Here is a 15,948-nt window from a genome sequence, read left to right as displayed (position 1 = left end):
GTTCCACCTTCACAGCCCCTCACAGACATCAATGAATCCTCTACAGGGAGGACAGTCCATCCGCCACTCCAGGCTCGCACTGTACCTGAACATGTTGTTCTGATACTTCATAACAAATTAATAATCTAACAGTTCATTAATCACGCCTTACAGCCCAGACCAACCTATGGACGTCAGCGAGGACAATGAGGCTGCCCAAGTGAAAATAAAAACATGACAGAAAGCTGTGAAAAAAAAATTAAATTAATTACTTTCGTCAGTAGAGGGGACTTATAAGAGAGGAGGGTGAAAATGTCCTAATTTAGTGTTTTGGGACAGATCTGTACCTGGTCTGTGTATCTGGTATGAGGAATTCGATTCAGACCTGTAGAGTCATCATTTGGGGGGCTGTACATTCCTGAGACAGGCAAAAGAGGTCCTCATAAGGAAATTTGTCATTGACAGTTGCCTACAGCTCGGGGAATGTGTCTAGATAAGGGTGCACACACCATCCCGGCTCAGGTCACTGTGCAGGGGTATATATGAGAGAGGGCTACGGAGGCAGAGGAAAGAGCAAGCTCAACGCCTAGAGACTCAGAGGGCACTGCCAGTCCTAGGAGGGTACCAGGAGGAGAGAATAGACAGACAGAGGGCACTGCCAGGAGTCCTAGGAAGGGTACCAGGAGAAGAGAATAGACTGACAGAGGGCACTGGGATATAAAGAGTAGTAGAGGGTACCAGTAGAAACATAAAGCCTTGTGGAGGGTACCAGGAGTAGTATATAGACTGAAAGAGTGTACCAGGAAGAGTATATAGACTAGTATAGGGTACCAGGATGAGTATATAAGCTAGTAGAAGGTACCAAGAGGACTATATAGACTAGTAGAGGCTACCAGGGGGACTGTATAGACTAGTAGAGGGTATCAGCAGGACTAAATAGAATAATAGAGGGTACCTGTAGACATATAGAGTAGAGCATAGAGTACAAGGACACCAGGGATAAAAGCCAGTGTAGACTTAGACAGAGAGGGTCAGATCTCTCCACACACAAAGCTCAACACATAAGACGAGACATTTGCTGTTTGATATACATCAGTGGCTGTAACCCCCTCATCATTACCATGGAGTGGAAGGCTTACCTCCTCTGCAGCTCCCTGCTTCTGGTCTATCTCCAGCTGCAGTCCTCCACAGCACATCCCATCACCCAGCAGGACACAGACAGCAACTTGGACTCCTTCAAGGTGAGCCAGTTCCTCCTGAATCATAAGACAATGGGGCTGCTGTAAGCTACTTGTTAGCCCAGGATAGAGCAGCCTTCTCTAGCTCTAGCTGCAAAAGAAGCGGAGAAGTGCGATTAAAGGGGCATCATTTATTGGCTAACAGCCCGACGGAGAAAATCTGAGGGCTCGGCTACACTGGAGGGTTTTTAACCGCTTAGTAGCAGGTGGTTAACCCCCCCATGGGCAAACATCTCATTTACAAGACAAATCATTGTATTGCTGCCCAGGCATCAGTCAAGCTGGGTTAGTCCCACACCGGTTAGAGGAAACGCATGGTTCGCTGAGCTCCTGGCTGACTTACACCAGATTAGTGCTCAAGCAGCAAGTTTATATCTGATCCAACTTCAAAACATAAATGGGAGAGCAGTCTATGGGGTCATTCTGTGCTGTTAAAGGGTTCAAAGGATTACAGAGACTAGATTATTGCAGATAGATTAAAATAATAATGTCTAGCTGCTCCTGGGTAGGGCTGACCAGACTGATTTATTCAAAATTGACTTTGCAGCGAAAAAGTTGCAGCAAAGTTGCCATTTCTGCCACGGCAGAAAATCTCAGCCTCATTCATTCAGGTGAAACTTGTTAGAAAAAAAATACTTTTGTATTTATTTTAAGATTTTTTTTTTTGAGGGGGGGGGGGGGGTGTATTTAGGAAAGCTTTGTTGTTGTATTTGTGGCATTTCCATTTTTTTACTTGATTATTATTTGTGTTCTATAACTTCAGTATTTTTTTACTTCACTTTTTTCCATTGTCTGTTTTTTTTTTCTTTCTGTGATGAAAATGTAAAGTAACGAGGGACTATTTTTGGCACAAGGACAGGTCCATTTTTGATAAAGGGAGCTTTCATACCCCCTGGAGCTAACTGAAATCAATTGCACCCTTAAAACACTCAGGGGTCTATTTATAAAATACTTGTTCAAAGAATCTGCATGTACATTTGTTCCATGCAAATTGGGGAAATCGAATGTTCTTTCTGCTAATTTGCCTTCTGAATGAATGTTCTTTTATTATGAGCAGTAGTAAAATACCACATTATGGCCACTATATGGGGCTAAGGTGCATAGAAAATAAAAGAGATGCAATAAATCCAGAGGGGATTAGCAAATAAATGTTACCATTGGCAATGCCAATTTTTATTTTTTTAATGAATGGGTCTCCCAGATTTGGCTAGCCTCTTTGACTCCAAATCATGTTGACAAAATAGCAACATTTTGTTGAGATCCCCCAATTTTGCCAAGGTTTCAGAGAATTAAAACTTTTAATTTAACTCAACCTTACTCTTAAGTTACAAAAATAGTGGAGCACTGGAAATTGTAGTGATATAACAGCAGAAGTGTGATTGTATGACTTGTGGATCTGCTCTGTGCTAAAATTTGGACTCTTTAAGGGTCCCTTTACATATAACATTATATGCATTGTGGTGCCCTTCATTTGAAATGCCACCCAGGGCACTGAGACAACATATCTGTGTTGCAATGCATGGCAACCCACAGCAGTTCATTGTGGATCGTTGCATTACAAATTTGGCAAAATTTGCTTGCTTACACGTTCCTGGCTAACCTAAGCCAGGGAGGGAAATGATTACGTTTGCAAACGTTTTCTGATATTTGCTTGGCTCTGTTATGCTTGCGCAGAGCTGTGAAGATTCCGCTAAGTCCATCTGAGAATGTTCACATTTTGTTTTTCGCCATGTGGGAACTGAAGACACAAAATATGTTTGGGTTCATGCAAAATGTCTGGAATTGTAAATACACATCTATGGCATCTAGCAAAATTTGAATGTGTCTAGTAGGGTATTTCCTTTACATTTTACATGTCAATGTTCTAAAAAAATTCAGGTATACAGTGTTGTTGGAGTAGCTTTTATCAGAGCCTTCTCACACACATAGCTCCCAACTGTCCCTGATTTCGAGGGACTGTCCCTGATTTGGAGCAATGTCCCTCTGTCCCTCATTCCTCCTCATTTGTCCCTCATTTTGGTCTGATCCACATAGTTGTACATGAAATGCACTTTTTATCTTTCAAAAAGAGTTTCCCAGTGCTAAACCTTTCATCCAAATTCTAAACTGCTGCATTTGTAAATTTTAAAAGCCAATATAAAGGAATAGTAGTAGTAAAAAAAAAGTGGATTTAAAGTGATTGTAAAGGATTGTTTTTTTTTTTTTTTTTTAATAACAAACATGTCATACTTACCTCCACTGTGCAGCTTGTTTTGCACAGAGTGGCCCCCGAACATCCTCTTCTGGGGTCCCCCGGCGGCACTCGCAGCTCCTCCCCGCATCAGATAACCCCCTAGGAGAAGCGCTCTCCGGGGGGGTTACCTTGCGGGCACACTCCTGAGTCCAGCATTTGCGTCCATAGACACGAATACCGGACTTGGCCCCGCCCCCACGTCATTGGATTTGATTGACAGCAGCGGGAACCAATGGTTGTGCTGCTATCAATCTATCCAGTCAAGAGCCGGGACCCCATGGAGAGAGGGACAGCGTGTCCCCACCGAAGAGATGAAATGGCTCAGGTAAGTAAAACGGGGGGGCTGGGGGGCCGGTGACTACCAGGTGTTTTTTCACCTTAATGCATAGGATGCATTAAGGTGAAAAAATACGAGGGTTTACAACCCCTTTAACCTTTTTTTTGGGGTTAATTCTCCTTTAAGGGGGTGTGGCAGGGGTCGTGTCCTATGCCTACATACGTTTGCTAGTAGGTGTCCCTCATTTCCATCTCAAAATGTTGGGAGGTATGCACAGTTGACAGGCACAAAACAGTTATATTGATATTTTGGCAGGGCGGAGGTTACAGTTAACCCTTTGCTCTGTTTGTCTTGTACTCAGGTCCTACTGGGGAGACTGGAGGAAAAGTTGGAGGAACTGGAGGGAAATACTGAAACTATGGAGGACCGCATACAGGGACCAAACGATAGCGGAGCCCCCCTGCAGGAGACTGAAGTCACAGACAGCAACCCCTTCCCCCTCAGCAACCTCCTCAAAGGGTTACGGTTGGTACGCAACAAGAAAGTGATGAAGGGCTCCAACTGCTTTGGGAGACGGATTGACAGAATCGACTCTGTGAGCGGAATGGGCTGCAATGGTAAGACAGCAGGTTGGATTCTGTATGGGAGATGTGGATGTGGGATACATGGGGCTGAAATTCACTAACCAGTTCTCTGAGGCTCATCCCTAATTACATACCTCTGTGTGACCCCAAAAGAGAACCCTGAACCTCAGCCAAACCGCCTTATCTTAACTGAAAATCTGAAACCTAAATTCAGCTCCTTAACATTAATCCAGGGCCAAGACAAGGGGTGGGCAGAAGAGACGGCTGCCATGGGCACTGTGTTATCATGTGAGGTGTGGGGCCACCACAAGGAGGTTGGGTGGGGGGATTTGTGTTGGGAGAGGGATGGCAGGGGATCTGAATTGTTCTAGGAGGGGAAATTTGGGAGGTGTGCTAGGAGTGGTGATTTGAGGGGATTTGTGTTGGGAGGCGAGGTAGGGGAAGAAGATTTGTGCTGGAGGGGGGGCATTTTGGGGGGTTTTCGGTAGGGGGCAGATTTATAGTGGACGGAGGGGGAATTTATGTTTAGGGGATAAGCATGCAGATCAGTGCTCAATTTCTATTTAGGAGGAGAGGATTTTTGCTGACACATAATGCTCGTACATATTGGGGGGGGGTGTCGCAATTTGGCATGTTCGCCCTGGGCTCTTGATGACGTTGTCCCGGCACTGCATTAATCCAACCTTTAAATATAACCCATAATTTCATTCAGCTTCTTAACATTGACCTACAGTAACTCCTAAATGCAACCCATAATTTCAGCTCAGCTCCTTAAGATTACCCCTAACCACTACATTTAAGGCTTCTTTCACACTGCTGCAGCTTGGCCACGGCATGGGTGTCCCCATTGTTGTTGTGCTGGTTACCCCTCATAGGTCACCAGAACTAGTGTCCCCATTGGAATGCCATACTGCAGCACTGATGTACCCGTGGTTTTCATGCGGGGTACCCACGGTGTCCCATAGAATTTCTATTATGTCCCATGTATGCACTGATGGGCACTGATAAGGCGGCACAGATGGGTGGCACTAATGGGCGGCACTGAAGGGCACTGATAGGTGACACTGATGGGCACTGATGATCACTGATGGGTGGCACTGATGGGCACTGGTAGGTGACACTGATAGGCAGCACTGATCCGTGGCACTGATGATGAGGCACTGATGGGTATTGATTGGCAGCACTGGTGGGCATTGATAGGTGGCACTGTTGGGCAAAGGTAGGTGGCACTGTGGGCACTGATAGGTGACACTGGCAGGTGGCACTGGTGGGCACAGATGAGGCAGCCGCGGCTCTCTGTATGAGGGACCGATGTCCCTCTGACAGAAGCCGGTGATCTGCTTTTTTTTTTTCCTCACGCTGGTAGCGTGAGGGGAAAAAAAAAAAGATTACTGATCTTCTGTTCACATCATGTGATCAGCTGTCATTGGCTGACAGCTGATCATGTGGTAAGGGGTCGGGATCGGCCCCTCACTCTGGTCTGTGATCAGCCAGGTCTCATAGACTTGGTGATCATAGGGGGCGTGCAGGCAGCTCATGAACGGGAAGACGTCATATGGTGGCCTCCCGGCAATTAAAGCTGTTGTATACCCACTGTCTTTTTTTTTTTTCTACACCTACAAGGGAAAAGGCATAATGAGCTAGTATGCATCGCATACTAGCTCATTATGAGATACTTACCTTAGAACGAGGCGCCGGCATTTCACCTGGTCCACGCCGAGGGAGCTGACATCTCCCCTTGGCGTGTCTTCTGGGTATCGCGGCTCCGGCGCTGTGAGTGGCCAGAGCCGCGATGTCGTCACTCCCGCGCATGTGCGCGGGAGACTTCTGCCCAGCAAGCTCCGGAGTTTGCCGGGCTGTCAGCCGAGAATCCCCTGTACGCATGCGCCGCTGCAGTCAGCGGTTCATTGCGAGGGGAATATCTCCTAAACCTTACAGGTTTAGGAGATATTTTTTTTACCTACAGGTAAGCCTTATTATAGGCTTACTTGTAGGTAAAAGTTAAAAATAAAGGTATACAACCACTTTAAGGCCCGCGCTGTAGCCGTCATTCGGCTATAGCGCGGGCAGGAGAAGGTTAATTTTACCCTAACCCCTAAATTGACCCCCGAAGCCTAAGCACAGCTCTTGACATTAACCTAACTCCAAAATATAACCCATAATCTCAGCTCAGCTCCTCAACCTGACTCCTAAAATTTAAACCTAAGATCCATTCTATAAAGCAGTATTAAAACCAAAAATGTAATATATTGCAGTTTACCAATCATTAGACACGGTGCTTGTATTTTTTTTAAGGCTTTTTCCCCTTCTGTTTTTACCTGGAGATCTGGCCAGAAACACACCGTCTGTATTAGACTGCCCCCACTCTGGATGAAGGAGCAACAGAAACTCCTTCAGACAGCGGCGTTGTCAGTCGAGGGGGGGGGGGGGTTAGGGGGAGTGATCGATGTACTAGCAGAATTCAATACACTAACAAATTAAAGTCATACTGCAGCTAATATTTTATAAGCAGTCACAGCAGACAATGGTTTGTCTTAATAGCAGAAACACCAAGTGAAAAAAAAAAAAAAAACGAATGCAGCCATCACATTTAAGAATCAGTGAACTGCAATATAATAAATGTTTGCTTTTGGGTTTAATAACGATTTAATCTGAATCTAACTCACAATCGTGACCCTTAAAGTAAACCAAATCTTCCTAAAGTTATGTCTTAACCTCAACCCAGATCCTAAACATTAACCCAACCTAAGATCAACTATAAAAGTCAAAATCCCTAAAAGTAACCCTAAATTCTGCCCCAAAATGTTATCACTCATGATTATTAATCTGCACATTTTAGCTAAAAGCTTAAGCTTATTTCCCCCCCCCCCCCCCCCCCCCATCAGCATACTAATGACATTTTTAAATAAAACATTCTCATTTTCATTACAAACCTTATTTTAGACCTAGTGACATCATCACTGGGTCTCTGTGCTTCTCTATACAATGCAGGCAGATCATGGCTGTTGGAAGGGTTCTATACATAGCTTTCTGAAAACATCCCAGCAGCCGGCCTCAGTACTCCTCTCCAGAGCCCTCAGTCCTGATGTAAGAAGTGGGCAGGCTCTTGAAGGAATTATGTATATATCAAAATTTCTTGATGGGTGGATGTCAGTTTGGAGGAGTGATCATTCCTAGGTAGACTTTAATTGCATCTGGACCATCCTAGGTAACGCCTACATGTGATGCTGAGACTCCATGAGTAAAAGAACTGAAATCCAGTGAATGAAAGGGGTGGGTCAGGGGCAGTTAGGATGGGGAAGAGAGTGCTAGATGATGCTGGATGTCTGTAAGCCAGGAAATGAGACAGGCTCTATCTGACTTGCTGCGGCTTCTAATGCACATTGTGAGAAGCTCACAGTGTGCTGTGAAATCAGAGAAAGTAATTTTAGAGGAGCCTGTACAACTGTGCAAGACTAGTGCAAGATATTTCTGGAAAATACCCCATTATGGCTAATAGATGGCGCCAGCAATCTTAGTAAATAACGATATTAGACACTGGGCGACAATTATTTGTGACAGCTATGCTAATGATTGAAATCTCTTATAGGTAGCCCCCCCTATATGTGACCAGGGCAGGAAATAATGTGGATTATCCTCAGCAATAAAAAAACAGAGAAGTTTAAAATTGCCCAACTCCCTACAAACCCAACGAAAAACTTTGTCCGGAGTTCTTTTTTTATCACAATACTTGCTGACATAATTGTGCCGCTCAGAATCTGACCGTCTGAACTTCTCCTCCTTTCTCCATGCAGGTTCCCGAAACAGATATCCATGACCCCTTTCCAGGAGGACTCGGCCGAGCATTTCTTTTTACTATTTATGACAAACCAGATCATATTTATTTATTTATTTATACATATTTATTTTGTGTTTTATAAATGCATTTGTAAATCTTAACACTTCATAGTTCATAATAAAAATATATCGTACACTTTCAAATGGCGTTGTGTGATCTTTCCAGGTGGGTCATTTTGGGCTCTGGGTTTGGCCTTGGCGGGGCGGATGCAGGACGCTGTTCTCTGTTATCAGCCATTTATTTTTGGAGAAGGTTCAGCAGACATAAACTGCAAAATAACAACAAAGAGAGAGTGCGGCGACCCAGCGCATTACCATTACACTAAAACCTTGGATTGCGAGCATAATTTGTTCCAGAAACATGCTTGTAATCCAAAGCACTTGTATATCAAAGCGAATTTCCCCATAAGAAATAAAGGAAACTCAGATGATTCGTTCCGCAACCTTTTTTTTTACAGATCCTTCAGTTTATAGTCCATATAAAAAGATTATAGCAATGTGATAGGTTGTGTAACCATAAAATGTCCATCCACAAATGGAAGCCTCCACAAGGGGATTAGAAGCAAAATCCAGCAGGAGCTCCAGAGTATAAAAGAGAAGAGAGGTCCCTCTAAGTGTAGCAATATGGTTACATTTAATAAAGGTAGAACATTTAGCAACTCACATGGTTGATGATTAAAAGAGGCACATCTATGTATGGAGGCATCCGGGGTAAATCTGTCCACATAGACCGTCCTCTGCACCGCCGGCTCTCACCGATGTCAGTCTGCAATCGTGACCGGGAAGACTACCCTGCAGTAGAGCGACCTGAAAGCGAGGCTTTAAGAGCTTGTGGAGCGCAGAGTGGAAGGGATGACATCGATGGCGGTGTGGAGGATGATCTATGTGGACAGCTTTACCCCCGGATGCCTGCATACTTAAATACGCCTCTTTTAATCATCAACCATGTGAGTTGCTAAATGTTGCACCTTCATTAAATGTAACCATATTGCCACACTTAGAGGCGCCTCTCTTCTCTTATTTACTCAGTTGTGACATGACGCTATACTTGTATATCAAGTCAAAATTTATTGAAAAATTTTGCTTGTCTTGCAAATCGCTCTGAAACCAAGTTGCTCTCAAAACCAAGGTTTTACTGTATAATATTTTTTTATTGAATGATAAAAGCAGTACAGTAAAACCTTGGAATGTGAGCATAATTCGTTCCTGAAACATGCTTGTAATCCAAAGCACTTGTATATCAAAGCGAATTTCCCCATAAGAATAAAATGGACCATTTATTCATAAGCCCTTCAGTTTATAGTCCATATAAAAAGATTATAGCAATGTGACCAGGTTGTGTAACCATAAAATGTCCATCCACAAATGGAAGCCTCCACAAAGGGGATTAGAAGCAAAATCCAGCAGGAGCTCCAGAGCATAAAAGAGAAGAGAGGAGCCTCTAAAACTTTTTCGTGGAAGGGAGTTTAACAAGACACGTGGCCACTTATTAAAACTAGAAGAAAGGAGGTTTAACCTTAAACTACGTAGAGGGTTCTTTACTGTAAATGCGGCAAGGATGTTGAATTCCCTTCCACAGGCGGTGGTTTCAGTGGAGAGCATCGATAGTTTCAAAAACTATTAGATAAGCACCTGAACAACCGCAACATACAGGGATATACAATGTAATACTGACATATAATCACACACATAGGTTGGACTTGATGGACTTGTGTCTTTTTTTTAACCTCATCTACTATGTAACTATATGTAACTATGTAACTAAGTGTAGCAATATGTTGAAAAATGTTGTACCTTCATTAAATGTAACCATATTGCTACACTTAGAGGCGCCTCTCTTCTCTTTTATATTCAGTTGTGACATGACGCTACTCTTATATCAAGACATCGCTTGTATATCAAGGCAAAATGTATTTTAAAATGTTGCTTGTCTTGCAAAACGCTCTCAAACCAAGTTACTCTCAAACCAAGATTTTACTGTATTATACTCAGGGCCGCTGATAAGGCAGTACAACCAGTCCTGTTGTACTGGGCCCAGGCCCTATCAGCTAAACAGGGGGGCCCAGGGCAGCTTTATTTGTTCATTTCTGCCTAAATGAATAAATTGATTTTTAATAGACCACACCCTCACACCTACATAGGCTGCTTACCAGGGCTTAAATTCAATTTCCCTGGGCCCCATCAGGTTAACAGAGGGGCCCAGGAGGTGGGAGCAAAGCAGGGACTTTTTTTTTTCATTTTTTGAGGTGTAGGCAGATAAAGTCAGCGCTGCTTGTCTACTGCACCCTGAGGGGGGAGTAGGTGGGGTGGGGGGGCCCTACAGGAAGGCTGTATGGGGCCCCATGATTTCTAACAGCTCCACTGATTATACTCACAAACACATGACACGGGTGAGCATGTCATAAAAAGCAAATGGGATCGCCTCCATGTCCGCAGCCACATGGGAAGACCAGACAGCGTCCATAACGGCTTACACGTTTCGAGGGAGAACCCTCTTCATCAGAGTTCCCGATCATTACTAGAGACCACTAGAGGTCTATTACAGATCAGTCACTGTGCTGGAAGTGCTGGAAGTGCATAGTGAGCCCATTCCCAGCACTGAAACCTTGGCTGTCCATGAATGCCTATGTGCAGCATGTGCAGCATGTGGGAGTTAAAGCCCACCCTCTTTACCATTGTACATATGCATTATGTGGCAGGCAGGAAGTTAAAATGTATCCAACAATCAATATGTCTTTAATCAATTAAAAAATCTGAATGTTGCTGTGTCTTTGGGTCATTTCCTCTGAAGGCAGCCAAGGGGTGGTAAAAAGAGGTGGTTGAGCTGTGGATTTACCAACCTGCAAATTAACATGGCCATATTAGTACTCACTACTCACTAGCATTTGTAAAATTATACCACAGGTGCATTTTCCGGTAGTACTGCTGCCAAATGCGACCTATTCAAAGACAACCACCTTGCCTCCGTGTTTGTTGTGGTACAGTGCTGCAGGCTTTTAAGGTTTAAAATAAGAGTAGGTGACATATTGCTTCCAAGCCACTCCTCAAATTCCATTTAAATTGGTTGTAAATCGCGGATCTTGTAAAAAAAATAAATAAATAAAAGACCTGCAAGGCAATGGCCTACTAGCACATTATGAAATACTCACTTTGGAACGAAACACCCTCCAGCGCTGCAATGTCAACATTGAGAGGGCTGCATGTTCCCCCGGTCTGTCTTCCGGGCTCACGCTCTCTGGCTATGTGATTGGCCAAAGCCGCGATGATGTCACGCGGGAGCCCTGAGTTCTGGCACAAAGCTCTGAAGTTCCGGCAAGGTACGCCAGACCTTCAGAGCGCATGCACCAGTGATGTTACTGGCTACACACAGGGTGAAAATCTCCCAAACGGTGCACGTTTAGGAGATATTCATTTTACCTACAGGTAAGCCTTATAGTATGTCAAAATCACCAAGTGGGCTTTACTACCGCTTTAGAAGCAATCCACCAAGGATCACTTTTCAGAGGAGCCGTGAACACAGCTGCAAGTGTAAACAAGGCCTAAAAGTGATATTTTATTTGTAGGTGGAGGCATAGGTTTTCATATTTTTTAATATTATAAGTAGTTACCATACTTCCAGGTTTTGTTTTCACCCACTTTGGGGTGTTCTCACTCCTGATGGATATGTCATATATAATATACAATATCATGTATAATCAAGGTACACATGAAAAGCTGCCATAACTGGTGTACAGACCTGGCAGAGATCTCATCACCAGAGACAAGTAAGATAGAGTATATGATAAAGTGTTTTAACTGGTTAGCATCCACCAGAAAATTAAATAATTTGGAGCAATTGGAAGTGGTCTAAGGGGCTCTAGAATACCATGCACCTCATCCAAATTATTAAAAATAATGAAAAAGGAGGATTGGGATTTTTGCAGTGCTTGAAATAATTCTTACATATGAAAGTTATATAAAATAGTTTCTTTATTAGTATAAAAAACGGACAAAGGGTTCAATTAAAAATGGTTATAGAGCATATACACATTACATATAGTAGGTCGCTGCTGTCCCAATAAAAAGAAGGTGGTCACAACAGTAGATATTGTATCTCAACATTTTTCGCCAGTGATGGCTTCCTCAGGGGATTATTTGGGACCACCACATATAGCCCAGCTCTAGCACTAAGTACAAGACAAAATATCAGTTGATTATACACATAGTAAACATACAAAAGTATAACAATTCAAGAGGACACAAAACAACACTTGTCATGGCTTCAAGAAAACACAGTACCAACTTCCGCCAATCCCGAACCAGGAAATGCACAAATTGGGGGGAACCCCTTGAAAGAGGGGGGGGGGGGGTGTGTAGAGGCCCCAGCCGAGGATAGTGCGAAGGAGACCGTGCACAGCCACAGGATGGAGATAAAGACCCAGCTATAATGTATGAGGACAAGAAAAATAATAATAATAATAATATGCATAAATATTGGACAAAGACCAAAAGTCCACTATACAGGCAACCAACGAAGCCCAAGAGATACTCACTGTGCTCAATATTATAGAACAAATGGGTTCAGGGGCACCAGTGTAGTGATTACAGTATGGAAAAGAGACTAAAAATTGTCCCAAAGTTTCAACACAGAACTTATATCCACTGAAATATAAGGATGATGCTGAACGTTAGGGAAAGGGTATATATAATACCAGAAAGTGTCAAAATATATATAACCAAATAGGATTGTTGATCCAGAAATGGAAAAAGGCAGAAGGATACCAAGACTGAATGCTATAAACATCTATATCATCTACATCAACATTTATATCTATCAATCTATAAACATATGAATTAGAGGCAAAAAAAAGCACATAGCTCAACGTAAATAAAAATGTACTAATCTCCAAATTTCTTAATTAAACAGACCCAGCTCGTACCCATAAGATACTGCAGGAGCCATGGACAAAAGGCATAATCAGGAGCCAAAAGACAAACAAGTAAAGGAATCCTTCAATGAATCAGTAAAATCCGAAAATTAATAGAGCAAAGGACAAGGAACTTAAAACCTCAATAGATTATATACCTGCACAGGATGGTGAAAAGGTACGGTCGCCCCTGGTCTCCAGCCAAAAGTCTGCTGGAGTAGCCGGTGTCTTGTCGAATACTGTCCCCCATCGAATAGTGTCCGCCCTGTACTGCGCAGGCGCAGTACGGAGGACAAACGAGACGCCGAAAGCCGAAAGTCTCCGAAGTTCAACAGCTGATCGTCAGCTGTACACGGCGCCTGCACACTTATTGTGCCCTGTGTCCAGGTTCATGCCCCACTATCCAAGTGGACATAGAGTTAGAATAAAAAGATGCCGAGCGAGGCCATGCCCGAAGCGTGGCGAGCAAAGTGAGCCCGCGAGGTTCCCTGTTACAAAGCCTTCACTATTAAGTGCCCAAGCGCCGTGTACAGCTGATGGTCAGCTGATCAACTTCGGACACTTTCGGCGTCTCCTTGTCCCCTGTACTGCGCAAGCGCTGCGCCTGCGCAGTACGGGGCGGACACTATTCGATACGAGGACACTTCCCGTCAGAACACTGGCATTAAATAACTCCCGATCGCTCGGCGTCTGACATCACTGAGCGAGCGCGGACGAAAAAGGGTCCACCACGCATGCGCTAATGTACGATCCCGCGCTGGCCTACAATTCCCAGGAGTCATGGCGGCAGGGGAGACGTAATGACGTGGGCGGCGTACGTCCCCAGGTACCGCCAAGAAAGCGCGGTCCAGAGGAGAAGTAGACAGCCCCATCCATCAATGGCATACAAGCCAGCGGTGTCTGGGGAGGACCATGGTGGGGCCAGAAAATGGCAGGCGAGCTGTGGAACACAAACGGAACACACGACCAACCCACCGGGTAGGCCGATTGTGTCTGGTTGTCAAAGTCTTACTGAAAACGCCAGTTGTCAGGAACGGTGTCATCTCCGGTTTCTCCTGCTGGTGGCACTATTACATTCAGCACCAAAAGGGTGTAATTCCAGTGGCCACCAGCGGGGGTCTCCCTGCCTGGTCTGCAGACTTGCCATCAAGCACACCTGTCATGGTTTTGCTGGACTATATAAACCCGCCCTGAACTAACCTCCAGTGCTTCAGTATTCCTCTGCTAGCCCTTGTCCCTGCCAGTACCTGCTCTTGTTCCAGCCTGTTCCTGTTTGTTCCTGTTTGTTCCTGAACCCCGTTTGTGTATCCTGTCCTTGAACCCTGTTTCCTGTTCCCTGTTACCTGCTCCTTGGTCTGCTTCATTATTCCTGGTTTCTGTTCCCTTGTCGCTTTGGCCCATGCCTTATATTTTGCATGTTGGTTTCCTTGCTTGTGTATTATATTAGTTAGGTAGATAGTTAGGTTGGTTTGGGGGTTTGCTGTGTTTTCACCATTTTCTTGTTTTTGGTTTGCTGTCTTGTTTTCACGTGTATCGTTATCATTATAATAAACATACTTTCTTTATTTACTCGTTTGTCCCTGATTCCTTGGTGCAGCCCAGCGATCTGATCACCTGCATTGGATGTTGTGTATAACATCCCCTGACACCAGTGCACTTGTCGATAGGTATCTTTATCCCCATGTAATTTCCCTATCCCCCTACATTAAGGATACTATCGATCTCCTACAAACTATTGAAGGCATGCACGTTCCTCAAAATACTTGGCTTGTCGCCATAGACATAGAGAGCCTGTATAACGCCATTCCACATGCCAAGGATATTGAAATTATAGGGAACTATTTAAAAGAAAGAGGTATTTCTGCTCATCAATGCAATTTGTTCATTCTGGAATTATTGAACTTTATTCTGACCCGTAATGTATTTCTCTTTGGATCTTCCCACTTCCTCCAGGTGCAGGGGGCTGCGATGGGGACTAGATGTGCCCCATCATATGCCAACCTGTACCTGGGGGGTGGGAAAAGGAGCTATTTTCACGTGATGACATATGACGTTTTGTCGTGGTACAGGTACATCGATGATGTCTTGCTTCTCTGGTCTGGCACCAGAGATCAGCTAACACAATTCATGGAAATTTTATCTGAGAATTCCTATAACCTCAAATTCCCTATGGAATGTAGCCAAAACCACATTAACTTTTTGGATCTTAAGATCACCATTGACAAGGATGGCTTTCTCTATTCTTCCCTTTTTCGGAAACCCTCCTCAGGGAATACTATTTTGCATGCAGCGGACACCCCCAATCGCTCTTAAAAAGCATTCCATTTAGCCAATATGTCAGACTCAGAAGAAATTGTGCTCGAGATGAGGACTATAAGATAGCAGTTAATGGACTGTACACTAGACTAAAAAATAGGTTATAGTCATAGATTGCATCTTATAGGGATTAAACACTTTCTAACTTAACTATACCCCTGTGGACTACTTCTATGCAATTTCACTAATCATAAGGTTGTTTTCTCTTATCTGATGCCTGTTTATATTTTTGATTACGTATCTATCATCATTTTATATGAAAAAAATGTATGTAAAAGCTGTATATACCATTTATTGTTTAATCTACAATATTTCTTCATATATTTGTCATGGTCTTCGAGATATGTCTTAAACGCCCAGTCTGTGCCCTCTCATGGCAGGTTTGCCTTTGTTAGGGTGCACACTGCCCATGGTGCCTGCCTCCTCCCTCCCTGACCATTGGACATGGGGGTTGGCCCACAGCTTTAATTTGGACTAGTGCTTGGTGGGCCATGTGTGCGGCTGCACGGACGCTCAGGGCTTCAGATCTCTTTTGAAGCCCGCTTTGTGCCCTCCGTTTGCGTTCCACAGCTTGCCT

General features: G+C 44.0%; 1 protein-coding gene and 1 long non-coding RNA gene across 2 annotated transcripts in view; one reads left to right on the top strand and one right to left on the bottom strand.

Annotated features, from left to right (window-relative positions):
• LOC141110106 (uncharacterized) overlaps positions 1–1,565 on the bottom strand; it is a 45,045-nt gene extending 43,480 nt beyond the window's left edge. The window contains exon 1 of the long non-coding RNA XR_012236242.1: positions 1,119–1,565. This is a non-coding gene — a long non-coding RNA (uncharacterized lncRNA). The remainder of the gene's footprint in view (positions 1–1,118) is intronic.
• Positions 223–8,292, top strand: NPPB (natriuretic peptide B). The gene is made up of 3 exons (XM_073601323.1): positions 223–1,220; positions 4,089–4,344; positions 8,106–8,292. Exons 1-3 carry the CDS (start codon positions 1,101–1,103, stop codon positions 8,126–8,128), a joined length of 399 nt encoding a protein of 132 aa, XP_073457424.1. The 5' UTR covers positions 223–1,100; the 3' UTR covers positions 8,129–8,292.
• The last annotated feature ends 7,656 nt before the right edge of the window (positions 8,293–15,948 follow it).

The sequence above is a fragment of the Aquarana catesbeiana genome, linkage group LG10, assembly GCF_042186555.1.
Source record: "Aquarana catesbeiana isolate 2022-GZ linkage group LG10, ASM4218655v1, whole genome shotgun sequence".
Lineage (NCBI taxonomy): Eukaryota > Metazoa > Chordata > Amphibia > Anura > Ranidae > Aquarana > Aquarana catesbeiana.
Note: the sequence above shows the minus strand (reverse complement) of the source record. Positions and strands in the feature narration are given on the sequence as shown.